Source organism: Sphaeramia orbicularis, chromosome 15, assembly GCF_902148855.1.
Source record: "Sphaeramia orbicularis chromosome 15, fSphaOr1.1, whole genome shotgun sequence".
Taxonomy (NCBI): domain Eukaryota; kingdom Metazoa; phylum Chordata; class Actinopteri; order Kurtiformes; family Apogonidae; genus Sphaeramia; species Sphaeramia orbicularis.
The window spans coordinates 53943493-53970106 of record NC_043971.1 but is presented as its reverse complement, the minus strand read 5'-3'; the positions used below and the strand labels follow the sequence as shown (position 1 = coordinate 53970106).

The 26614-nt window shown below is 40.1% G+C and overlaps 1 protein-coding gene across 2 annotated transcripts in view; it reads left to right on the top strand.

Annotated features, from left to right (window-relative positions):
• The window catches only part of bmpr1aa (bone morphogenetic protein receptor, type IAa), an 81513-nt gene that overhangs the window by 27872 nt on the left and 27027 nt on the right, over nt 1-26614 (top strand). The window contains exons 2-4 of one of the 2 annotated variants that reach the window (XM_030155662.1): nt 2158-2172; nt 3688-3763; nt 20365-20698. In XM_030155662.1, the coding sequence (XP_030011522.1) occupies nt 20632-20698 (67 nt within the window). In that variant the 5' untranslated portion in view covers nt 2158-2172; nt 3688-3763; nt 20365-20631. The remainder of the gene's footprint in view (nt 1-2157; nt 2173-3687; nt 3764-20364; nt 20699-26614) is intronic. The other variant, XM_030155661.1, reaches the window with a different exon arrangement.

Below are 26614 nucleotides of genomic sequence, written 5' to 3'. Positions count from 1 at the left end.
ACTCTAGGCACCGTTTCCATGTTAACAGAAGGCTAATCCGCGATGAAATCTTCCCGGAGTTGACTGAATCCGACGCCGTGTAAACGGCCCCTAAGGGCCTTTAGGCCATGAAATAAAAAAGTTGGTTGTTGCAAATAATGGTGTGATTCGTCTTTCTTCTCCAAGAACCAACTAAAGTATATACCACACATTGACAATTGTTTTGCACCTGTGTCAATGTAAGCTTTTTCTTTCATACTCTATTCAAATACTTTATTCTAGGTTGTTAACATTGCTTAAATACATATAGGAATATTACTTGGTATGGCCAAGAGTTTTGCTTGTTCTCCAAATTTTTTATATAATAGTGGTGCGCCTAGATTTTAGCCTGTGCTCCTAACTTTTTAGGGTTAGGAGCACAGTGCTCCTAGGTCAAAAAGTTAATTTTGAGCCCTGTCTTGGTAATGAAATTTTCAGTCAGTACTGATAATTATGATGATGAATGACAAAATCATTATTTCTTTCTAATGTAATAGCTCATTTATTTGTCCTGCGTGAAAAGTGAAGGCACCAAATGTTTATTTGCAAAAGAAGTATGAAACCAACATACAAGACACAAGATGAAAGCTAGTTGAAAGATTTGATAAGGGAAAAAAACATGAGATGCAACAGATTAGATATGATGCAAAAGACTAAATACAATAATTGTGCACACCAAGTAACAAGACGAAAACCTCGTAAAAGACAAAAGAAGACAAAAGCAGTCAACATGCAAAACGTACAATGCAAAAACACTCTTGTGTGTACTGTAATGTGGAGTGGAAGAGGAGTGCTGTATTTTGATATTTTGTCTATTTTTATTTCATACTGTGAAAGCAACAAACTAGTGTAAATACACTAAGCTTTGATTAATATACTGCTATTTAATCAAAATAAAGAATAAGCTTTTACTGAACAAGATGGAAATGACAAAAAGTTATTTAGAGTTATTTGTGGTTTTACATGAGTCAGCAGAACAAACAAACAGTAGAAAATATCAGAAACCTAGGGGCAGAATGTGCAAATCAGCCATAATGATCAAAAATGTTTGTTGAACACTAAAATAAAATAGAATTAAGTAAAACAACTAATCACTAAAATGTGTTTCAGCTAATAATGTGAACAAAATAAACCATAAAGACAATTACCATTGTTAATTGTTATCATATAAAATGATCTCGCGATAATCATCATTTTGTTGCCCAGCCATAGGAAAGTTAATTACAATAATAATAATTTTTTTTTTAAAAAGTACCACGGATAGGGCTGGGCGATGAAACTATAAATGATTTATATCGCAATATAACTTTTCCTCAATAGAAATATGAGACATTTGATACAATTTTGATAGAATTCATTCGTCCATGTTTTGACAGACATAAAAACAGCCAATCGTGATTAAGTAGCGCTGCACCAAACCAATCACACTGAGCTACGGCAAGTTAGGTTGACGCACACAGCACAGGCGTAAGAGTAGCTGCAGCACACACACTAATGTTTGGGCTGCAGCGAGAGGTAAGGAGTGTTCCCTTGGGAGAAAATTTGACCGAGAACTCGGGTGACCGGGTTATTGAAAAGTAGGGTGCGGTATAGAAGCTGTGAGTCGGATGTTCAAAGCATGTTAAGTTTAATTTTCGGTTTACGCCAGTTATGGCAGTCATGGAACACACCCCCACATATATACCCTCGGTATTGTTTCATGAAGGTGGTCTGTTTTGTTTATTTTCTCTTTTAAAACTTAAAAGCTTTTGCCTGCTGGTCAGACTTTCAGTTTAGTTTTAAATATATGGACCTGTTTTATTGATCTGAAACAGTTGTATAATGTTCTTCAGTACATCTGTCATGTTCAGCCTCTGACAGAAAATAAATCGTATTCAGGCTAAATCAAAAATAACCGTCTGATGCCTTCACAACTAACTTATGAGTAATAGAAAATTGAAGCTTGACGATAATAGGGATTTGATTTATAATGTGATACATATCGATATCATCTGATATGAAAAAAATATTGTGATACGATTTTTTCCATATCGCCCAGCCCTAACCACAGATTTAAAAAAACAGAATGATTAAATTCTTTACCACCAATTAGTTACAACAACTAAAAAGTCCTCTGAATGAAAATAGATGGGATTAGAGTTTTTAAGTTAAAAGGTTTGGGATGGTCCAGATGGAAGAAGGAAGTATTTTTGAACAAAGAAAGCCCATGAAACACAGTGAAGTGACCAGAGGCTGGCCCAGATGTGTGGTTTGGATTCCATTTGTGTTGTGCTCAGACTGTATAAACTATTGAATGTGAGTCTCCTCTGCTCTCTGGGTGTGAACATGAACTTGTGACGTGGGCCTCCTTGACTAAATAAAGCCTCCTTTGAGGAGCCCTGTGCTGTGTGATGAAAAGGCTTCTGTGTTGGCTGGGATGAGGAGGAGGCTGCAGCTGTCCGCCGCACTGTTCCACTTATCTCTACACAAACAACGCACAAACACACTGACAGCAACCCTCCAATACTAATGGCGCCCTCTGCCAAGTAACCAAGGCTCTGTTACCTACTCAGAGGAACAAAGGCATGCTCCATGGTGGTCTCTGGTTCTTGATGAGTTCTATGTTTTTCAGGAGTTTCATTGGCCCTCAAGGGGTTTACTAGTAGTAAAGATGTAAGAAAGTTGTTAGGAGAGTTTCAGCGGTAGTCATTGTGGTTCTGCTGACTGTGGGGTGGTATGTTGGATGGTGAAGAGGCTCATGTGGCCTTGGACAAAATCCTCTTTTAGGCCATGAAACTGAAGCAACAGTTGAAATGCTTCATTGTATGCATATTATATCATATTGTTTACTGTGCAGTGTATTGATGAGGCTCCTATTGATGGTTAAGTTTAAAACACAACTATTCATTTCTCTTAAGTAGGCCTACAATGACTAGTTGACAAATAGTTAATGGTAAATCAGTCAACAACTAATTTATTCATCTACAGGTCGTTAGTGATGTCATTCACTTTTGTTTAAGGAAAAATGCTTTTTTGCTGATTGCACCTGAGTAGTTTGTTGTTTAACAAACTGTGTTTGACACTGTATGCCTAACTGTTATGCACAAAAAGTAAACTTTTTTACGGGGAAAAAAAAATATTGCAGTCTGACTTGTTGACTAGTCGTGCAGCCCTACTCTGAACTTCTGTTTGTGATATTAAAAATGCAGTGACAGTCCACCTATACATGGTTAAGGTCCTGCTACACACAGACAGAAAGTTGACAGTGTTAGTTTGTCATGTTGCTGTACATGTATTCAAGTTCTGCTTTTATAGAATTTCATGAAGAGCTGTCCACATTCCATTGCCATTGCTATCATAGTGATTCATATATTGTATTTTGTATAGAACTATTTTAATACCAGTGTTAAATACTGTTCTGAGAAGATCTGGGTCCTACAGACTTGTGTTGAACTTATCACTAGAAATGTTCAGTCAGTAAGTTCATCCTGGAGTCAACCAGGTTGTATTTGCTTTTTTTGACTCTCTTAACAAGTATACTGGCCGTCCATCTTTAAAATGGTTGCTCAGACAGTCTAAAAACCAGTGGGAGAATTCACATTGTTTTTGTCCATGTACCCTACACTGATCAAAACCTCCACATTATACACAATGTGTATAATCAGTGTTTGCATCTTTTTCCTTTGACAGGTTGGTGGTTGTGAAACTACATTTCCCATGGAGCTGTGCACCAACACAAACATTCAACCATGGATCCACCAGTCAGGTATGGTTCTCTATCACACACACTGTGTCCTGTTTCAGCTCAGTTCCCTCCAGTCTATGTGTAATGTCTGTACTGTCTCTATTATGGTCACATGAAAAACATTACTGGTTGGTTTTCTGCTCCCCTTGAGTTTCCCTTGTCTCTGATACACACATACACACACGAATAAACACAAGAAAACATAAACAAACATTATTTTTGTTGATGGGCACCAGTGATTACTCCTTAAAACTTGATTAGCTACTCGCCTGTTCCTTGTTCCCCCTCCATGGCTCTTTGAAGAGATTAACCCTTGACCCAGGGGCTGAAGGCAAAGCCAGCCAATCAGGAGGCTTCCTGGATCTTAATTGCAGACTGTGATTGGGTTGTTTGAGCTGTCGTCTGGTTTGATTAATTACCACAGAGCAGGAAGAGTTCTGATTACACTCCCTGCCTGAAGGCTGTGTGTGTATCATAGGTAAAGAGTGTGTGTGTGTGTGTGTGTGTGTGTGTGTGAGAGAGACAGACAGACAGACAGACAGAGCATCTGGTATGTGTGTGAAATATGTCTCTAAGTGTGTAAAAGGTCAAGTGATGTCTTGATGTGACGAAAGACTGTGTGTGTCCCTGTGTACTGACTGTTTTGGCATTATTGATCTCTTCATGCGTGCTCAGGATTGCTGTGGTTTGGTTTCATGGTTGGTGCGTTCTTAGAATTTTCCTCTCTTACAAAACTGATTTGTTTTGTTACTTTAACAATGGGATATTCACAAACCAGTTTCACACACAATTTTGTAGTTTAATACTGTTTTGTTGTGTAATTGTTTAGGTGTCTACAAGTCCCTCACATACTGCATTTGTACTCTAGAAGTGTCATTGCTACATGATCTACCTGTTTTGACTCTAAAAAGGAAAAAAGGGGGTGATTATGAAATAATCATATCACTCACAAAGTTGAACATCAGATTGTTTTCACATTCTGTGTTTTGGAATGGTACTTAACATGTCTGAAAACACTTCAGTTCATTTTGCAGTGGTCTACTTGGCCATCAGAATGCAGGATACACTCAGACCAGCTTAGTTTGGAGGATCGGACCTGGCCACAGTCTATGTAACATCACATGCATTCTGCGTCTGCAGAACAGCATTTATGCATGTTTACGGTTGATTTGTAAAAAGTGCGTGGCATTAAATATGTAAGAGGGGTAGTGCACGGGGTGATAAATATATGAGCATGAACTCGTAGCATATCTACAACCTTGTTCTTAACATTATAAAATCTAAATATGATTTTTGACTTAATCTGAAGCAGAAAAGTATCAACTGTCCATGATATATCAATGTCTGTAGTTTACTACTCCATATTGAATGTCACTGTTTCAAGTGTTATCTGAACTATGGAGAGTTTAGTCTGGTGCATCACCTTCTGCTTTAGCGATTGTACTGTGTAGATTTTGTCAGAATTTCCTCTTATTATTGATACTGTAGATAAGGTTCTTTGGAGTATGCAAGTACATGTTGAAACGAGGCAGATTGTTGTTTGAGGACAAGGTGACTCAAGTGTCTGAGTTTCAGGGCTCACTGACAAGACTTTCAAACAGAGCCGGCCAGTCTGCAGCACCAAATCACTCCCATATGTCCCCCCACTAACCGGCCCCCACCCCGTCCACGGCATGCTTTAACCACTGAGGCTCGTCACAACATACCATCTCAAGTCTTGTTTAAAACGAAGAGAAAAAGGAGAATGAACCAAATTGGTGATAGCTGTGTGAATGGCTGCATTTAAGATGAAAAGTTGGTTGTCATAGTGGAGGCATAATCACTTGGTCTAATCACTGAATAGATATAACTAATTTTATTGATACACTGACTTCTGAATGATAGGACAGGAATTCAGTATTTCAGCTTAAACTTGCACACAAAAGTTCCTTTAGCATTCTATTCTATTCTATTCTATTCCACATCAAGATCACAATCACCTGCTCACATCATCTGTTTCTAATCCCATCTTTATTTACCTCATTGAATTGCTGTTGGGCTAACTCTTTTTGATTGTATATATCAGGGTAGAGACTGCGATCTGGTAGGATCGGCGATTCTACCAGTAGAAACTCCGATCAGAGTCTCTACTGGTAGAAACTCCGATCCTGCCACTAGAAACTCCGATCGGGTTAGGGTTAGGGTTAGGGTCAGAGACTCTGATCGGAGTTTCTACTGGTAGAGACTACGATCGGAGTCTCTACTGGTAGAATCGCCGATCCTACCAGATCGCAGTCTCTACCCTGACATATATAAAAATGGACACCTTGACAGTCCCCTGAAAGGGAAGCCAAAATGTTAGCCCCTGGTGGTTGGCCATAGAATAGGCCATAAGTTCCATTCCCTCTGTTCAACAGAACATCCAGAAAAGTAGAAGACAAATCTCAGATAAATGATAAAATATCCTGTGGTGGGAAAGGGTCTGTTGGAACCTTTTCTGCGCAGTACAAACGAGGACACAAATTATATCATATGGTCAATATGAGAGTTCCTACTGGCAGTGTATTAGGCAGAAATGGACGAACAGGGTGTGTAAGATTCTGGTGGGCGTAAAAGCGACACACGTCTTGGAATGTATTGTCAGATTCTGTTCATTACACAAACAACATTTTAACACCTTAGAACATTTATTCAACCATTTTACAAATGTGCAAAAATAGTTTAGAAATAAATAATTACATAATAAAACTAATAAAATTATTGGGGAAAATAATAAATTCTACTCACTTTTCAGTGACTAGAATTACATATTAAGTTGAAATTGATGGAGATGACTAGGTATATATGTTATATTACAAATTCCCTTAGAAGCCCATTTTTACCGTCTGTACCTGCACCAAATGCGCACCAAACGTCATGACACTATTGCCGAAAAATTATGTTATTGTCTCATAAATTTGGTTTTACATGTACTGTCAACACAGTTGACTTCACAGTATTAGTTTGGCATTTGCACTTTCTACACAAATTGAAGTGGAGGTTCAGCGAGGCTCCGTCCTGTTGCCACGTCGTCTTAAATTGTGCATGTCACCAGGACGTGGCGACACGTCCAGGGACCATCTAGAGTTAATTGATGTTGCTTTTCATTTTTGCAAAAAATAGATGGATTTAGCCAAAATTAAGCCGTGACAAGGTAAGAGAACAATATATTGATAATTAGCACGGCTTTGAGCAAGCCGTGCACCATTTATTTGGCTGTGCTTTTCGAAAAATAACTGCATATCACAGGTGCATGGCTTGCTGCCTAATACCATACCTGCTGGATTTTTCATCATTTATACACAGTAGGGGGAATCTGCATTGTGTATATGGTGTGGACTTTTGGTGGTAATTTCAGAGTTTGAATGTGATTGAATGAACAGTGGAGAGTTTAGACTTGTCTGTTCCATCTGTCTTTCTCTATTTCAGCTTTTTCATTTGTGTCATTTTTTCACCCTTTTTCTTTTGTTTTCATTTTCGTTATACTTCTATTTGTGGCATCTACAGTTTTCTTTCCTCTTCCTCCATACACTCACAGGACAGGGCCACCTTTACTGGTGATTGTCCGTACACACAGCGATGTGGCCTGGCTGCAGTTTCCAAGGTGACATGGTGGATGACAGCATCTGTCAGAGTCCAGTCTCTGACCAGACCACACACACACACACACACACACACACACACACACACACACACACACACACATACACAAGGCCAATAATCTCTCCACTACATTTCCAGTTGTATTTAATTTTCATCTGTGTGTCTGGGGGAAAGTTGTCTGCGCTCCAGTTCATCTAGTTTCCACTCATTCACACTGGGTTCAGACGAATGAGTTCCACTGCAGCACTTAAGCTGAAAATTAAAGACAAATTAATAAATAAATGAAAAACCAGATCAATTACAGAAGCAAATGACAGGTATTTCGATTGGATTTTGTGAAGTCTTGACTGACTGCGTGGAGGGCAGGGCTTAGACTGCACTTAGTGGTGATTTCCTGGAGGGCCGAGGTCATGAGTGTGTTTTCCATTACCTGGCTCCACATTCCTGCAGCCGTTATGTGGGGGGGAGGGCAGAAAGTGAAAAGAATGACAAAAGTTGGGGGTGGGTTGTGTTGATAAACAACAGATAGTCCACCAGCTGTTTTCAGGATAAATGAATCTGCAAATATCATGTGTTTTTTACCTCCATTGAGAGTTAGTTTTCATTTGTTTCATTTCATTTCATTTCATTTGTGCACGTAAAACTGTGTGTTTTTTCATATGAAAGTGTTTTGTGTGGTTGACAATAAAGAGACAACTCTTGGGGAAATAAGATGGAGGTTATTTTATTTGTGAAATAAAATTAAGTCTTGTGGCTTTAGTTGACTGGGATAATTTTTTCTAGGATTGCAGATCGTTAGGCCCCATGCTGGGGTTTCAAATAAAATTTGGCTCAGATTTATTGCTAATACCAGTGGTATCTTCTGTTTAGATATTTAGTTTTTGTCGCTGGTTTCACTAAGTAGTGTGCCCCTCTTTATTATATAAAACACTGAACTGTGTAATGTCCTTGAATGAACATAAATTCAGTCATACAAGTATGAAATAAAGTATTAAAACAATCTTTAATACAGATTTGACTATTGCCATTTAGGCTTTTGGAGCCAGAAATAACCATAATTAGGAAAAAAGCTTGGAACTGTGGCAGCCTGAGGGGTCAAAGGTGAGCTAATGCTAAGCGCTAGCTTACAAACTCTGTAAAATGGTTAACATCATTAAGCATTGTGTATCAAAGTAATTTTATGGTCTTGTTAGTATAACCTGTTAACCATAACTACACTCAAGCCATCCATCTTGAGAAAAATGCATTTTGTTAAAAAAACTAAAAAAAAAAACCAAACTCAAAGTCTGACTCGGCGGATAAGGGAGTTGTTATTCAGACCCATCAATCAAAGCCTGACACGGGCGACAACAAAGCCCTTATGACTTGAGACCTTAATGACTGAGGAAAAATTTAAAAAAGGGCCAGTTGAGTACTTATTAGGAGTTCCAAATAAAACAGATGAGACCATGCAAACTATCATGCAAACTAGTGCCTTTTGGAGCAAATCCTAGTGGCAGCCAGCTGTTATATAGGATACTTTAAAATGTTTCTATGTTGATGTCATTTTCTAGCCAAGGTCCTTACCCATTGAAAATAATACAACTAGGGCTGGGTAAAAAAATTGATTTGATCGATTTTAGATTGATTTCATTTTAGTTTTGTGGAATCGATTAATAGTGGATGAAATCGATTTTTCAGACCAGGACTGTGAGTACCTTACTAGATACCACCGATGCAGAGGTGCAGGAGGGATGCGGAGGAAGGGTGGGGAAAACACCTCCGCAGGAGGTCCTCCTGGCCTCCAGCTCAAATCTGCAGTGCGGAGGAACTGACCGACGGAGGCTCTCGGAGGTGGGTCGCCGAAGGGAATATTAACTTGGATCTATCACCTATGGCTGAGTGTGGAGTTAGAGGAATCGTAAAGCGTCAATCGTGGGGGCTGGAATGGATTAATTATATTTCAGTTAATTTTAATAGGGAAAATTGATTTGCAAAATGAGTGAATCGCTAAATGACCTTGGTCATGGAACAAATTAAACTTGTACTGTGAGGTTCTACTGTATATGTTACTTATGACCCAATGTATGGACCCATTGTTTCAGCTCTGTTCTCATTAGCTCAAATGAATGAGTGTAAGCAGTGTAGTCCTCGTTATCTTTGTTGAACTGGTGCATTGTGGGTTCAGTGAAGTGACTGGTTTGGACTGGGCGTGTTCTGATGGAGCTGAGTGCTGTGGTGTGCGCTCTCTCCCTCTCCATTTGATTTATGATTATGAACTTGTTTTTATGGTCTGAGTGTGTTTGTTTTATGATTTAGCTGTGGGACAAAGGCCACACTGTGCTGATGATGGATGGACCCGTTTCTATGGCGAACTGCTTAATTAGAAACATCTCCAGGGTCTCTTCAGTATCAGCATCATCACTACTGATAAACTATCACCAAGCTGACATTAACATAAGACTAAACCAAATAAGACTGCGCTGCTTTATCATTTCATATGTTTAGCTTTGTACCTCAGTTTTCATCGTGTTGCAAGACACAAGTTACTCAGAATATACAGAGGGGAAGCTGGTGAAGCGAGTGTTTGTCCAGTTTTGTCTGTGCAGCTGCTCAGCAGATCTCCTGTTAGCTACTAACAATGTTAGCGTCCACTCATACCCCACTCCAGCTCACACACAAACATCAGTGTGTTTGTGTATTGTTTCGGTCTCCAACCTGCTGCCCATTTTAGCTTTTATTTAAGTTGGTGTGATATCTAAATTAAATTTCTAAATGTGGTAAATCCAGGGCTGGATGATATGAATGCTGTATTTGAGTTTCTACTACATCTTGCATTGATGTTTGACACACAACACGGTACAGTGTGAGTACCAGCACTTCATGGTTGACTTCATGATGTGTTCAAGTGTACATCATAAACTCAGAAATCTAAACTGAGAAATCTGAACACAAAGTGATGTCATCATGGTTTTAAAAATGGAAAATTAATTTTCTTCTTGTTTTTCTTTGTTTAAATAGAAAGGTTTTGTTTGTTATTTAACGGCATTTTAAACAAGCAGATATTAAAAATCATAACATCCTATTAATTTCTACTAAAGGTAAATTGATGTGATTTTACAGATAAAGTAACGATAATTAGAAACATGGAGGAGTCAAGGGCCCATTAAAAGTGAAAGAAAACAAAAACAATGAAAATATGAAACAATGTTAGACATATGATATAATTTGTCTCCAGAGTGGTAGAGAAATCTCAGCAGAATTTTCAGTTTTTTCATAATTAGAGGGAAACCCTGAAACGGTAAAAGCATAGTTGAAAACCCATTTTATGAAACCACTAAAATGTTAAAATGACTTAAATTCTTCTGAGCAGTCAGCCAGTTAGATATTTGACCTTATTTATTAAGTTTAAAGAGACTAGTGTGTTGAGATAATGTTGAGCATTAGTGGGGTCACAGTTCACTTGATCACTTTTGGTCTTTAGATGTTGAAATGTGACCTTGTAAATGTCACTGCGTGTGTGTCATGAGGCTTTTACAGGAGATGAGTATTTAGAGCTGCATTTAGCTGATTGAATTAACAATGATGATGAGGAAGATGAGGGTTGGAAGGAGGAATTGCAAAGGCAGAAGATGCAGGGAGGAAGAGGCCCGTATCAGCGCTCACCGTGGCTCCGGGTATTTTGGGTATTCTTATGCTAATCCATTGCCAGGGATGAGGCGCAAAGCAGCCAGGCAAACAATGGCAGTGGAGCCAGAAAGTCTGGCCTGCAGTCTCCCAGGCCCTGAAAGGCATGTCGGGCAGGGCGCCGACACCAACGGGGAGGCTGCTGCAGCACCCAGAGGCCCGCCTGCAAGGAGGGGCCCCTGGAGGGGACGGGGAACGGGGCCAGGATGGAGGGAGACCAGAGGAGAGAAGAAATGATAAGCAGCAGGGAGGGAGGAGAGAGAGAGCGGAGGAAATGGATAAATGGAATATCAGGGGAGGGAGAGGGAGAAATGCAAGGCAACAAATGGAAATGAGAAAGAAGAAGAGAGTGATAAATAACAGCACAAAGTAAATGTGATGTTTCATAGACAGAAGACGAGTACAGTTGTCTGAACAGTAATAATAAGATTAAATACCATGCAGATGGCTGAGCCTATGCCACAGTGTGTTTGTTAGGCCTGCAAGGACTATGGCAAATAGTCGGTGGCAAAATTAATTGGTGCATTCTAATTGTTGTGGACCAAATATTTGTGTTAAACAAAAGAAAATGTATTTTATTGCTGCAGTAAATATAAATAGGAGCCTTTCTTTTTGCTTTTCATAATCTGACTAGTCGATTAATTGTTGCAGTAGTTGATGACTAGTTGACTATTGAAGTTGTCATTAGTTGCAGCCCTACAGTGTGTGTCAGTTTTGTATAGTTTGTTTTGTGGTATCACATTCTAGTTGTTCTCTCAGGCACATTTTGTCCCCCCCCCCCCCCCCCCCCCAGAGAGTCAGAGCACTGACTGAGAGCAGCGCGTGATGGTGGAGAGAAAGAGAAGCGCTGTGTGGAGCTTAGTCTTAAACAATTGTGTGTAGTAAAAGGGGAATTATTTTATTATTTTGGTACTGTTGTATTCTTTTATATTGTAGTTAGTTAATTTCAAAAACATGTTTATTTGCCCAAAATCTTTGTCTTGTGTTTTACCTTGATCATAATCAACTAACTAAAGGCAAAATCACAAAATGATTTAATGATCATGACATTTCAAGTAAAAAGCACAGGTATCCATATTGGCGATACTAGCCTTGTATTTACTTGGTATCGGACCGATACCCAAATTCCCAATATCGCCCAGTTGATTTAGTTTACATCCTCTGGTGAAACAGAGTGTTTCAGTGTTTTGTTGTTTCTCAAAATGCATATTTTGATGTTGAACAAACATTTTGCATAGTTGTTTTGAATGTTCAGCCTCTATATTTTGCTTAGGGTGGACTTTGGGTTGAAACTAACATTGATTAATAGGCCCATTATTTTTTTCCAATTAATTAATTGATTGTCTGCAAAGCACCACTGAAATGTGAAAAAGCTCTCATTGCCTAAGATGGCCTCTTCAAATGTCTGGTTTGGTTCCTTTGTGTCATATATTGAGTTTACTGTCACAGAAGACAAAAATAAACCCCAAAATATGGTCATGCTGTACAATCTGTAATATGTGATTTGTACATTATTTGTACTGAGAGTTAGCAAAATTATCCATCCATCCATTTTCTACCGCTTATCTGGGGCCAGGTCGCAGGGGCAACAGTCTAAGCAGGGATGCCCAGACTCCTCCCTCTCCCCAGACTCCTCCTCCAGCTCTTCTGGGGGCATTCCCAGGCCAGCCCAGAGACATAGTCTCTCCAGCGTGTCCTAGGTCTTCCCCAACTTCTCCTCCCGGTGGGACATGCCTGGAACACCTCCCCAGGGAGGCGTCCAGGAGGCATCCGAAACAGATGCCTGATCCTCCTCAGCTGGCCCCTCTGGATGTGGAGGAGCAGCGGCTCTACTCCGGGCTCCTCCCTGGTGACTGAGCTCCTCCCCCTATCCCTAAGGGTGCGCCCAGCCACCCAACAGAGGAAACTCATCTCAACCACGTGTATCCGGGATCTGGTCATTTCGGTTCTGACCCAAAGCTCATGACCATAGGTGAGGGTAGGAATGTAGACTGACCAGTAAAGGCGGCCTTACACTGTGCGAGTTTAGAGACGATTTGTCACTCGTGCGACTCTTTCTAGGATCGGGCCAGATGTGCCTCTAATCGTGTGTCATGCGTCGTGCAGTGTACATGGGGTAAAGAGAAGCGATTAGCACCTCACGACCAGCAATCGTGTGTTCGCAAGGAAAACGGAGCTGTTTGAAATCCTGCTCGCTCCTTGTGAGTGTATCGTACTGTCAAAGCAGTGCCACGAACCGATGTGCCTCAAATTCTCACACTGTGCATGCGCGAACACAGACGCATACAGTAGCATACAAGCTAACAGTAGCTGGCTATTGTCCTAGTGCAGTTTAGCTTTTGCAGCTTACCTCTAGTTCCTGCTGTAGGATTGACAGCCCATACTGTCCACGTCTAGCCAACCAATGCCTGCACCAAACGCATCGTTGTCTTTTTTTCTTTTTTGATTCCCCGCAGATAATGGCACATATTACCAAAGCAGCTCATTGGTTTTTGTTTAGCACTACCATTTCATGACTCACGCCAATACACAATCGTCTATATGCACTTTTACGGATTCCTTGGTATTTTAACGTTGTATTTCCGGATACAACACTCAAACATGTCATGCGTCCTGTGGTGTATGGTCCTACAGTGTGAGCAGTCAGGTCGCATACGAGCGTCGGTCCATGCAGTGTGAGAACAGGAATCGTGAGCCTGACTTTACGATTGAGTCGCACAGTTTGAGATGGAACTGCGTGCAACGATCGAAATAATCGCACAGTGTATGGCCGCCTTAAATCGAGATCTTCGCCTTTCGACTCAGCTTCTTCTTCACCACAACCGACTGATACAGCGACTGCATCACTGCAGACGCTGCACCGATCCGTCTGTCAATCTCACGCTCCATCCTTCCCCAAAATTAATGGTTGATTAATTTAGTAGTTGCCATCTAATCATTGTAATCAATTGATTGTTGCTGCTGTAATGGCAGTGCAACTAATGTGTGATATGTCTAGGTTTGGAGGGAAAAGAAATGGAAATGAGCAGAAATGCAAACCTCTCAGCATCTTCATCACCATGCAGAATCCCTGGCCACAGCAGTAACCCCACTCCACCCCCACCCCCCACTGATCCCAATCTTCCTCATTACTGCATTTATTTGTGGAGGTTAGGAGTGCTCGGCCGTGGCTGCTCATCCAATCAGGCCTCTGTGGCGTTTATTTAGTCTGCCGCCACTCTTCCAGAGCAGGAAGTGGAGCTGCATTAGGGCTTGATTATTGACGTCTGGACCGTCACTTTGTCCTCCGCATACAGGGAAGAGGAGGTGGAGGTGGTGGTGCGGGGGGGTTGGTTTGGGGGATCGATTTATTAATGACTTTATCCTCTACAGGCCTCATAGCGTCGAGTGTCATTTTCCTGCTTTTTAGTACAGTCTGTAAATCAGATATGAATGGAGCTGCAGCAACATTTGAACACTGTAAAACTTTCCCAAACAAAGTACTTCCTTCAAGGAGTTTTGATGACCTTCTTGACTATAGGTCTGAATAATACTACACTCTAGTTTAATCTGACTAATCTTACTATGATACTCACTGACTTAAACACTGTTAAGAACCACAGCCTGGTCTACTATGTTCCAAAAATATGTTTTGATGTAATCCGATTCCTTTCTATGTCATATTGGCTCAAAAAAGAAATGTCTTGTGCATTTTGTGTTACTGTGAGAAAATAAAATTAAATAATAATAATAATAACTACATAGAATAGAATCAACCTTATCATTGTATAAGTAGCACAGCATAATTGTGGGTCCTCCCTGCAGCAGCACAGAGTTCAAAAATGTAGAACAAATGCAATAATAAAAAAAATAGAATTTAAATAGAAAAGTTAAAATGCAAGTTGTTTTGATTTTTTTTTTTCTCTCTGTCATAATGTAATTTTCCTATTTAGAGAAAACTAAATGCAGATATATTTTTGTGTCACTGTGTGCAGTACTTTTGTGGAATCATTTGGAAGAAGTGTTTTAATTACCTCTCGTGGTATTATAATTCAAAAAGTCTTTGAGAAAACAGGACTTGTGCCCTTTGTCCTGCTTGTGCCAAAAATCAATTCATATAAAAATTGTGATTCTCATTTACTACAATTCAGAATCAATTTAAAAAGTCCCAAAATCAATTTTTAAAAATAAAACAAATCCGCCAGCAGTCTGCCTCTGTTTTTGTACATGGGACGTCCTGATGGTAAGCACCAAAAAAAAGAGGAAACAAATGGAGGAGATAGGGTTAGCTATGGGGTTAGCGGTTAGCAATTAGTTGCTAGTGCATTGACATGCCATCAAATGGCATTAAATTAACACATGAAAGGATGAAAATGCTTATGTATAGCATGCCAAATGCAATAAACTGGCGTCACATACAATGCGATTTCATGGGTGATGCCTGTCAGCAGCATCACCCAGACCTTAAGGACACGGTGCCGAGTCAGCCACCAGCGGCAAACCAACGCACACTGCTGTGCCTCACCAAACTCCCTGCCAAGCATGGATAAATGTTTAAAACTTAATAAATGTGAAAAAAGACATTTTAATCTCTGCATTTGTCATTCTGTCTTGCAAAGCAGACTGGAGTAGATTATGAGGATCCTTTGCACACCTATAGATTGAAGCAGAAATCATTATGAATCAAGTTGTTTTGGATCGAAAATTGATTTTGAATTGAATCGTAGCCCCAAAAATCAGAATTGAATTGAATCATGAGACAATAAAAGATTCCTACCCCTATTAACCCCTGTGTTTAACTGACCAATCATTTCAGCTGTAGAAGTCCTGATAACTGTGCTTGTGTTAACACTGCACTACATATCAAGTGCCGTTAAAAAAGGAGATGCATCCTGTAATAAAGGATGTATTGAGTTTGATTCCTGTATTCAACTCGTGGTCCAGACTGCAGTATCCACCAGTCATGGCCATGTAATATCATTTTCCATAATAGATTTTATAGCTGACTACCTCTGCAGCCAAATGAAAAGTTATTACAGCCAGCAGCAGACAGTCTCCATTAAAGCCTTTAAAGAGCTCTACTTCTACGACAAGCCGTAACCCACTTCTTGGGTTTCTGTCCCTGCCGAATTTCCCAGCATCTCTGGAGCAGTGTATGACCTCGAATTCCTGCCCCTGGGGTGGCTATGGCTCAGTGGTTCCCTAAGGCGGGTTTATTCTGTACAGGTGGGTTGTCAAACAGTAGGTCCATTCTTCTGCATCATGCTGGATGTTCCTCCTACAAGAGCCTGATGTCACGTCCAGGTGGGTGGAGCTGCTCAGCCACATTAAATACCGTTTACTCAGGAGACAACACAGACACGTCAAAGCATTAAGGATTCATTGTAGAATCCTGCATAGTCTAACATCAAACCAACACCAGGAAAAAGATTTACACTGTTTTTCCCTCTCCATTATAAACACATACTCAAAAATACAACATCGAAAGTACATGTTTAAGGGAGGTCTGTTTGTTTAGGTCAGAAGATCTGATGCAGCACTTGCTACAGTGCCATATTTTATGTAACTGAAAATTTTAAATTTTTTTTGTATATTTAACATCATTAGTACAGCACAAATGTGAAAAAAATTATGTACATACAGTGCAGTCCACTACCTATTGGTGAAGAGCAATTATTAAACAGTGTGGAGCATTGGAATGCAGATAGAAATTGCACAGAGCAGATTTCACATAACTGTAATCTGCTAAGAAAAAAAACATTATGTGGAAATAGAGATTAAATATTACATTTGGGTTGGTTTTATCTAGCTGAGGCTATACAGATGAATGGAGAATTTATCCATTACCACTACCAGAGTGAGAATGTGTGAGCAAATGAATAATAGATCATTAATGTAAACTGCTTTGGGTGCCTTCCCTTCCAAAACCTCTTCAGTAAATAAGTGTTAAAGAGTTTTTGGGGTTTTTTTTGGCTAAAATTAACTTATTATCAACATCACCTTAAATCAGGGGTGTCAAACTCCGGTCCTCGAGGGCCGGTATCCTGCATGTTTTAGACATTTCCCTCTTCCAGCACACCTGGGTCAATTAATGATCAGCTCATCATTATGCTCTGCAGAAGCCTGATAATGATATAATGGCTTCCAGGTGTGATAGAAGAGGGAAATATCTAAAACATGCAGGATACCAGCCCTCGAGGACCGGAGTTTAACACCAGTGCCTTAAATGAAACAATGCATCAAGGTGACTTTTTGCCCCTCACAAAAGTATTGAAACTGGGGGGAAAAAAAACTCCAGACTGATCCTTAAATTGTGTTTTACATTAGATTGCAGTGCCACGGTAGCATGACAGCAACAGAAAGAAATACATCTTGAATTGGTCACACTTTGGTGATTAATTTGGACAGAAACCTGAGGAGTTCGACTACAGTATTGCCTTGAAAAAGGTATCCTGATGCATTTCCTTGTGCTGCTACTAGAGGAAGAAAGAGTCTGTTGTCTGACTGTGAAGCAGACCGAAGAATGGGAGACAGGTTTAAACATGACTGAGGAGGAGGAGGAGTGAAAGTTACCTGACACCCAGAGGAGCTCGCCGTCTCAAGAGTTTTTAAACTGTTTTTACATGTTTGGCTTCAGCTCTGCATTTGCATTTTCAGTGTGTCTCAGGATTTTGTCCACTTTTCCCTCTGAACATGATCTGTCAGTGTGGATTGAAGTCTTGTGAGCATGTTTTTCAGAGGGAAGTGGACATGTTGACTGGGGGGGGGGGGGGGGGCAGCATCCTGTGTTGGGGGCTCCCAAACAGACGGCCCCTTCTGCACATGCCTGGTCTTGTCTTCTGTCTGTCTGTGTGAATGTGTCTTTGTGTGTGTTATCTCACCCTGCTGCTGATGGTGATGGTGATGCTGACGTTGATGGTCTCCAAAAGGAGTCAAGATCCACAAATCATCTTGATATTTTGTTGTGGCAGCAAAGTTAAGACTGCTATTCTGTTTTTGACTCTACCACCAACATGCACAGTTCTTCTGTCATACAGTATCCAAACCAGACCATATTGAAGCTTTGTCTTTCTTCTCTGTTTCTTCAAAACTAATAAAAAAGGACTGGCTGTTTGGATGTTTTATCCACAGAGGAAGGGGAGGGGATTAAAAAAAAATGTTTGGTGGGTGTCTGAACATGTGCTCCATGTTCAGACATTCTGTGCTGTACTTGGTTGTTGACATGAAAAGAAACTATCCCCAGGCAATAGGTTTTTATGTGCTCAGTTCCCCTACCTGCATCCAAGACACCGTGGTCTAAACAAAGGTTTGGATATAGAGTGGATCCAGGGAATCTAGTAAACCAGCCCATATTTTGAACATTTCCATTTTAATGGAGGATATGTCAACAGAGTTTGTTCTACAATAGACAAATGACAAACTCTTTTTTAAGTTTGTTGTAGTTCTTTAATTGTATTCTACTTTATTTGTTCCTAACTTCAAGTAAATCCAGCCTGTAGCTTTCTCTTAATCCCTGTGGATAACCAAATCACGACTAAGCGCTGGTTTTACTTGGCAGCTTTTGCACATTCATGTCCACTGTACAACAATGTGTAACTGCAACAGTGTTGTTTCTATTCCGGTCTGCAAAACATGTCATACAACACTTTCGGTACAAAGGCAAACCTACTACATTATTTTGTAGTTGGAAACAAACTGTTTTTATTGGTGTTCAAGCCATTCAAACAGTCAAAACTGCTTATGAAGTTCATCACCAATTTTTCATCAAATCTGTAAAACCCAAGTGATAGTCCAAGTATCAGGAATCCGTTAGTCTTTCCGTGATTATGCACCTGAATCATTTCCCTCACAGTGAACAACTTCGAAGTGTACTTCACCACAAACACTCCATTTGTTTACATACCAAACCGAAACCTGAACGAAACAGTAACTCAGGTTTTTTTTTGGATTCCACACAGCTGTAGTACTAAGAAATGATGAAGCCGTTTCTGTGTTTGTTGCCGCTACAGCCATACTGCAGCTGCATGGAATTCTGGGGAAAAAAAACGAGTGATGGTTTCGTTTAGGTCAGACATGTCGGATAATGACACCTTGCTTGTCCTTTATTCCAGAACCAGCTGAAACAACAACCACCAAAAGTATGAAAGTAAAAGGATATATTAAAAGTATCTACATAGAAATAACAACAATAAAAACAGTATAAAAGAAAAATACCTAAATATAATAAAATATAATAAATAAAATATCTATAGATATAAACAACAAACAAGTCCAGTGACATCTATAAACAATATGTGCACTGCAGTCTTCAACATAATTGGATCCAACTTATTAACAACTGAACATGGAACTAACATACAACTGAAAAAATAAAGAAAAATATTTGTAATGTTTGTGTGAAAGTAAGTAATGCTTCCAATGAAGAAAAGTGAACATATAGACATTTTCTGCCTTTTTGTCACCGTCTCTTCTGAGCTATGCTCCATGTTGTTTGTGTTGATTCTGGCATCATGTGCGTCACAGTAAGCGTCCGTGTGAAACACAACAGTGGAACCAATGTTTAGTGGCAGCAAAATTAAGGAAGAATTGCTATAGAACAATTTTTTAATTGATTCTATTTGATTAATTGTTTTAGCTCTAGCCTATAGTATCTGAAGTTCCCTTCGACACTGCCGACTAATCCCGGTAGGGTGTCATTGTCTCAACACGTGTTCTGGTCCGTTCATTGTCTCCTGTGTGTGTGTCCTTGTTCTGTTTCTTCAGTCAGAGATGTGTGAAAACTAGGTTACAGGTCGGACCTCTTTTTCCCCCTCGGACAAATGAAAAGTGACAGACACAGGCCGAGTATCGCCTCTAATTTCCTCACGCACACACATGCTCTCCACCCCCCACCCCACTCGGTGCCCACTAATTGTGACATGCTGTTATTAGTGCTGCACAGGGCCAGCGCCTGTAATTGCAGAACATCCATGGACAAATAATCAATAAAGTGTCAAAGGCCAGTGCCAGGCCAGCAAGGGTGAGTAGGTCCCAGAGAGCCAGGACCAGACCCAAATGGGGACGCTCTGATCCCTGTGAGCCTCTTTTTATATTTGAGTGTTAGTGGTGTTTCTATGGTTTGTCTAAACTCTTTTTTAAAGTGTCTGTTTGTCTTTCTGTCTGGTGCTCTTGGAAAAACTAAAACACAAACTACATAAAACCTGCTTAAACTTTAAAGACGTTGTCTATCAGTGGCAACATCACAGAAAACGTGTCCACAGCATCATCACAACATTCTGAGCAGCCAGTTCATCTATTAATTTACATGACAAAACTTTGAACTAAAACCCACTGTATGTTTTTTTTCCCTTCCTCAGGGTTTTGGGCCCAAGGAGTTTGTGAGACAGAAGTGGACCTGATATTGTGATATTACGCAGCATTCGACCCTCGAGCCCATCTTCTTCCTCCTCCACCTGGACTGACCATCCTTCACTGGAAGACCTCCTTAGGCTCAGACTCTTCCCTTGTTCCACCCTCTTGCTGTGGATTATAGTTGATCCCTCAGGACTGGAGCAGTTCCTCCCAGTCCAGAATCTGTTGAGTGCATCGCCGTCAGCCCGGTGTTGGCCCAGTCCTGCTGCAGGATGGCAGGGCTGCCGCTGTGTTTGGCTGTGATGGCTGCCTCTCTGCTGCTGACCCTAAGAGCTGAAGGTGAGACATTAAAACTCTCCTCTTTAATTCTCTGTTTGTTATTTTTCTCTTAAAACACAGCTCTGTCATTCATTGTGTGTGTCACATCAGTTTATATTCTGAGTTAGAGAAGAATAGCATTAGTATGAAAAGCCATCATACTCCCCCTCCCTACACACTCCGATCTGGATCAGCTGCCTTTTGTTGCAACTCTGAGTGCCAACTGTGATAATGGACAGTGATCACAAACAAACCTGTGAAAACAATGGAACCATTCAAACAGCAGTCCTGTCTGTGGTTCTGTTCACACTTGGCATTTTCATGTGTCTTGTGTCATGTGAACATGTATGTCCACTTGTAAGAACATCTGTTCACAGCTAACATTAGAATGCATCTCCACACGCATTTTCAATGATCACTTATGATCAGATCTCACTTACCTGCTTTGGTATTGCAGATAAACAAGCTTATTTGTTTGCCTAAAGAGTGGCACAAGCTTTTACATCAACTTAAACAGACTGAGTTTTTAATGTTTCTCATGGTCCTTAGTAGGCATGTTAGTGCTGGTCTGAGCAGGCTTTGGTTTGGCATGAAGAAGCCATAATGCCACGTGCATTAACCTGTTTAACGTGATATTTTGGATTTTTTGACATGGGATTGTATGAGGTACTGGCATACATTGTCAGTATATGACTGCAGTAGATGGTATTGTACTGCTGTAGATTTGGCTTCGAAAAGCATGATCCTTAATCAGTATCAGTTTAGGCTAAGTGTTGACTAAATGTAGAATATTTTCATAACTTTTCCTGCAGTCAGGTGGTTCTTTTTGATCCTGACTGACACAGCACGCGGTTCAGTTTCCGTCCTACTTATAATACTTATGGGGGTACAGAGCAGTGCGGACCGTGCCGCCCGCAGAAGTGAAAATGAAACTTAAGGGTCAAAACACAGTATTTGAAATATCTCTGATGGGACATTTTAGAGACAATTTGACAGCTAGTGTTGCTAAATGACCCTCATTTTTACTTTTAAATTCATTTTTGCTTTAGTTGGACCATAAGGGATTACCCAAAACAAGGAGTTACTTTATATTGAAATAAATGTTGGAATGGCAATCAATTAAAGTTCGCTCTCTGACAGGACGTTACTGTGTTTTGACCCTAAACGCTCATTTATCTTTTCCCTACCTCCTGAAACTTTGCAGACTTTCATTTGAGGGGGCAGGACGTTTGTCCTGGCCTATTATATATTATACATATGTATAACAAGTGTAATGCAACGGTGATGATTGTTGATTGTTTTGTATGAAATGTATGGTGTGGCGGCAAAACCTTACCAGCAGAAACGCTGGTGCTTTTCTATGAACGCATACTCAAAGCACGTACAGTGATCATCAGTGAGTACTGATGATGTGCTTCATGTGCTAATATTTTTGTTTTATTTTTTTCTAACCTCTCCTTTTCAGCAATTTGGCCTCCAGTATAGGTGTACTAGTGCCACAAGTTGATAGTTTTGAAGAGGGTTTTGAACCTTAGATCAATTCCTTCTACTGGTTGTATTTAGTTATTTTATTACTGTACGGATATTACCTGATGGGAGAACAGGACAGGGGTTATACACAAACATAAATGTGCTATTATTTTACATGTATAATCCTATAGTTTTAATTGCTTATTTGACCAATTTAATATCTGGAAAATAAATCAGTGTATTTTACAGGAATTTGTAGTTTTGTTTGTAGTAAATTTTTCAGACCCAAACCCAACAGATCTGACATCTGGAAAACCTAAGACTATTATTTAGCATTTTAAGTACACAGTTGACATTCTGTCAGTCTACTAATAAAAACAATGATTAAATGTGATAATACAATTTTAATAAATATATAACATTGCATGGTCATAATAATAAGTTATAGTGTTTTAACTTTTATTTTTAACTCTTAAGTTTAACTGTTTTTCTCCAGTGCACATGGTTTGATTGTAGTGTTCAGTGTGAGTTGTCGGAGTACAGCTCTGAACATGAGAAAGGGTCACCTTCTGACTGGCCAATCAGTGACCTCCAAACACACAGAGAGCGGCTGATAAGAGCAGGGCGGCGTCCAGACTGACTGTGATTGAGTCACACTGCAGCACTCTGATATCACAAACACACATACACTGGTGTAATCTGTTAAGGAAAAGCCCGGAGGGTCTCTGTGGCGTCTTATCAAACTGTTTTTCCACTCGTTTGTTCCCATCTTCACCTTCACATGTCCACTTTGGCAGCAGGTCATTTGGTGGAGGTTTTTTCTCAGGCTGCTGATTTTCCACCACATTTGTTATTGTCAACAATTCCTATGTACATACTAACACCGTCAAGAATTCATCATGCAGACAATGCTTCCTGTACAACTATGACTTGAATTAGTTCATTTGAAGAAACACATCACTCAGTCCAAGTCTCATTCAGGTACATTGGTTTTCAGACAACAGTTGAAAATCAATCTCATGTGACATGGACAATGAATTTGATATTCCTCTGTGATTCCTATTCCATATTTTTTAAGAAGTAGATTGTTCAGTAACAGTACGAGGGAGTGAGAGCGTTCTCAGACGAGCACTGTGTCACTAGAGATGAAACTTGGATCTACCAGTTTGACCCAGAGAGTTAAATTCAACCAAAAGAGTGGCAACCAAAAGGAGCAGCTGGACAGGTGAAATTCAAGGCACAGAGATGAGTGAGTGAGTGAGTGAGTGAGTGAAATTTTTATTACATTTGTCTGAGAACTTTTTGACTCCTTCGTATGTATTTCTTTTCAGATGTATTTATGTACACTTTGGCATGGTGAAGATGTTGCTACATTGGAACGAGACAGAAACATAATTAGCATATTTTGTATGTATTCCCGTGTGCACGTAAAAATGAATTCATTCATTTTTCTCTCTGAGCCGCTGTATAAGCCCTTACTCTCTGATGTTCAACTCTCCTCCCTGCAGGAAGCTGTTGAGCTGATTGTTGCCGCTCTCACTTCCTCTGCGCACATTAACCATTTCCTGTATGGCACTGAACAAGCTGTCAGCGGCACTAAATGCCCCAAACAACCATTGTTCAGTCCCTCAAGAGACAAATTGCCCCTTTGAACAGGCGTTTGTTTTTGCTCTGTGGACTTTTTCTATCACAGCACTTTTCACACACTAAATGAATGAGTACCACGTCTCATTTGTATTATTTTATCCTGAAGCGGTGCGTGTTTCATGTCAGCAGCATCAGCTCATTACCTCAGAGTAAAAAACAAAAAAATAAATGAGTAAATATAATAAGACTGAAAGCTGGCTTACTGATCTCTTGTCTGGTTAGTTTGGGGTTTTTAATGAGCTTTAGGTTGTTAATTATCTCACTGGCTCCACATGGTTACCGTGGCAACACAGGAGGAGCAAAGTAAACACTTCAGAGAGGACGTTATCTAGAGAGTTTGCAGTGGCCTTATTGTAAAGGCTGTGGGTCATAAAAGTGGAAAGTAAACAAGGGTGGGAACCTTGAGGACATGTATGGATCTAAATGAGTGAAATTAAGCCAGATGCAATATTCAGAAATCTTACTTTGGCCATTAGTTTTTTTTGGTTTGTTTTTTGTTTATTTTATTTGCAACGATAGAACACAAGAAACCGTTGCTGGTCATGGAGTAAGAACATACCAAGTCCTCACCATTTAAATTTCACACCTGGACAGATTTGAAGTTTAAATGCCAAAAACACCAACACCATTGGTGCTGCTCAGTGATGGAGTCTCCAACAGAGCAGATATTTTGCCCATAAACTAAAGAAGATGGTTTTTGCTGAAAAGTGCCAGCAGAGGTCAGATGTGTAAAATCAGTGCCAAGTTGCACTGAAGCTGTTCTCGAGGTTCATGGTGAAACCACATGCCTTGTGGTTTATTCTTAAATTTGTCACTGTCTGGATTTGGTGCTTTCTGAGAACAGTTGGACACTCTACTCCGAATCATTCTTTTGGTCTCAGGGAGGTTCTAGGTAGGTTTTATCATTATCAGATGCAGATACTGATAGAATTTACTACTCATGTGTCAGACTGAAGAAGAAAAGTGGAGTTCTGGTGTCATTGATATTGGTATTTAAAAAAACTCATATCTGAATGGAATTGGACAAAAAATGGATCAGTTCATCTCCAGGTAAGGTCCCTGAAGATGTTACTGAATAGTTTCCTGGTATGTTTTTGAGAAGTTGGGGCTTCTAGAAGAACAGTTAAGAAAATGAATGACTCGACGTTTCTTGGAGAAGTAAGACTGGGTGATATGACAGTAGACACCGTGAACCTGTCATTGTTGTGAACTCTTTGATTGTGGGAATTCAGCTCCAAGGTAATCTGAGTTGGGTAGTGGGGCTTTGTATCATGGTAAAACGAGAACAAAACCAAACATTAAGAACAAGAAGAGATAATAACTTGCATCTACTTACAACTTAAATTAAGTTAATTGCATGTCCCCAGTAGTTTGGAAACCAACCAATTCACACCAAGGCAACTGGACTGAACAGCATGTCTGTCTGGATGTTTCATCTTAAAATATGAATGAGTATACCAACAGTCATTTGCTAAATTTGCATTGGATAAAAACATAGTCCTTTCATTGTTCAAAAGAGATGAGAACCCTGATCACCTCCACAATTATTGCATATAATCTGAGGTGGTACCAGTCCCTTATGAATAGGCTTTAGGAGTGGGAGTGAAGATGAGCACTCTCTTGCCTTTTTTTTGTTTTTTTTAACCACCGTCTCAGATACGTTCTGTACTTGTTCACCTTGCTTCAGTCATATTCCTCCATATTTATCTCAGTCCTGCTTTGTATCATTAGTTTTTATCTTGCTGCAGAGCAAGTTCCATGCCATTTAGTTTTAATCCACTTAGGTTTCTCTGCAGACCGCACTGGTTGCTACATCCCAAGACCTATTTAAATATGTTTAAGACTTATTTTTTGCTCTTTTGTTTTTGCTTTACAGTTATTTGTCTTTAGCAGAATGTACCTTAGCTCAGCGTTTCTTCATATCATATTTAATACTTTACACATTCGCAGTCAGTGACTCATTGTTGAATCGTAAACTGTGTCTGGACGAGAGTAGAGGGAGTAAGTTACTGTCTGCAGACCACACCGACTGCTTAAATCTTAGTTTTTTTGTCTGTCTGTCCATCATCTATCGTCTGGAGGGGACACCAGCTGAAGGTCAGCTGACCGGCTGGCCACAGGTCACTTTTGTCATGCTGCTATTTCTCAGTGGAGGGAAGTAAACAGCACTGTGACTTTAAGAGCACATGGAGAGAGTCTGATTACCCAGCGTGCTCTCTGCCAGACCTCAGTCTCCACTCTGACTGCCGGCACAATTAAACACACATGTGGATGGAAACACACACAGGCAGAAGCAGGAGCCATTTCAGCCTCAGCACAGCCGCCTTCCACACCCACCAACTCCTCGATGCAGAGCCTACAAGGAAGGCGGGACAGTGGGCAGCTGTCTGTGACGATGTTTAGTTGTTCTGCATGTGTCCACATTGTAATGATAAAACACTCATTTTATGTACTTGAGGCTGTGAGGGGTTAAAGGTTATTGACAGCAGCAAGCTCTGTGTGTCTTTGTGTGACATACAGTGTTTGTGGTCATTGTCAGAGTCTGTGATACACAGTTGAGGTGAAATCGAGACACTACACCAGTTGGTAGAAGGTGTGAATGCCTACGCTTACGTCAGTTCAGACACTGTGCAGTATGGCTGCAAGTAATGACTATTTCAATAGTCGACCAGTCATTGACAATTGTAACGACTAGTCATCTCGTCAAATCATGAACTGTAAAACAAAAAAAAGTAGATATTTGGTTGGTCTGAATAGGTGTTGGGTTGGTCTGTGAAGGTCTATATAGGTGTTGGGTAGGTCTATGTTGGTGTTGGGTTG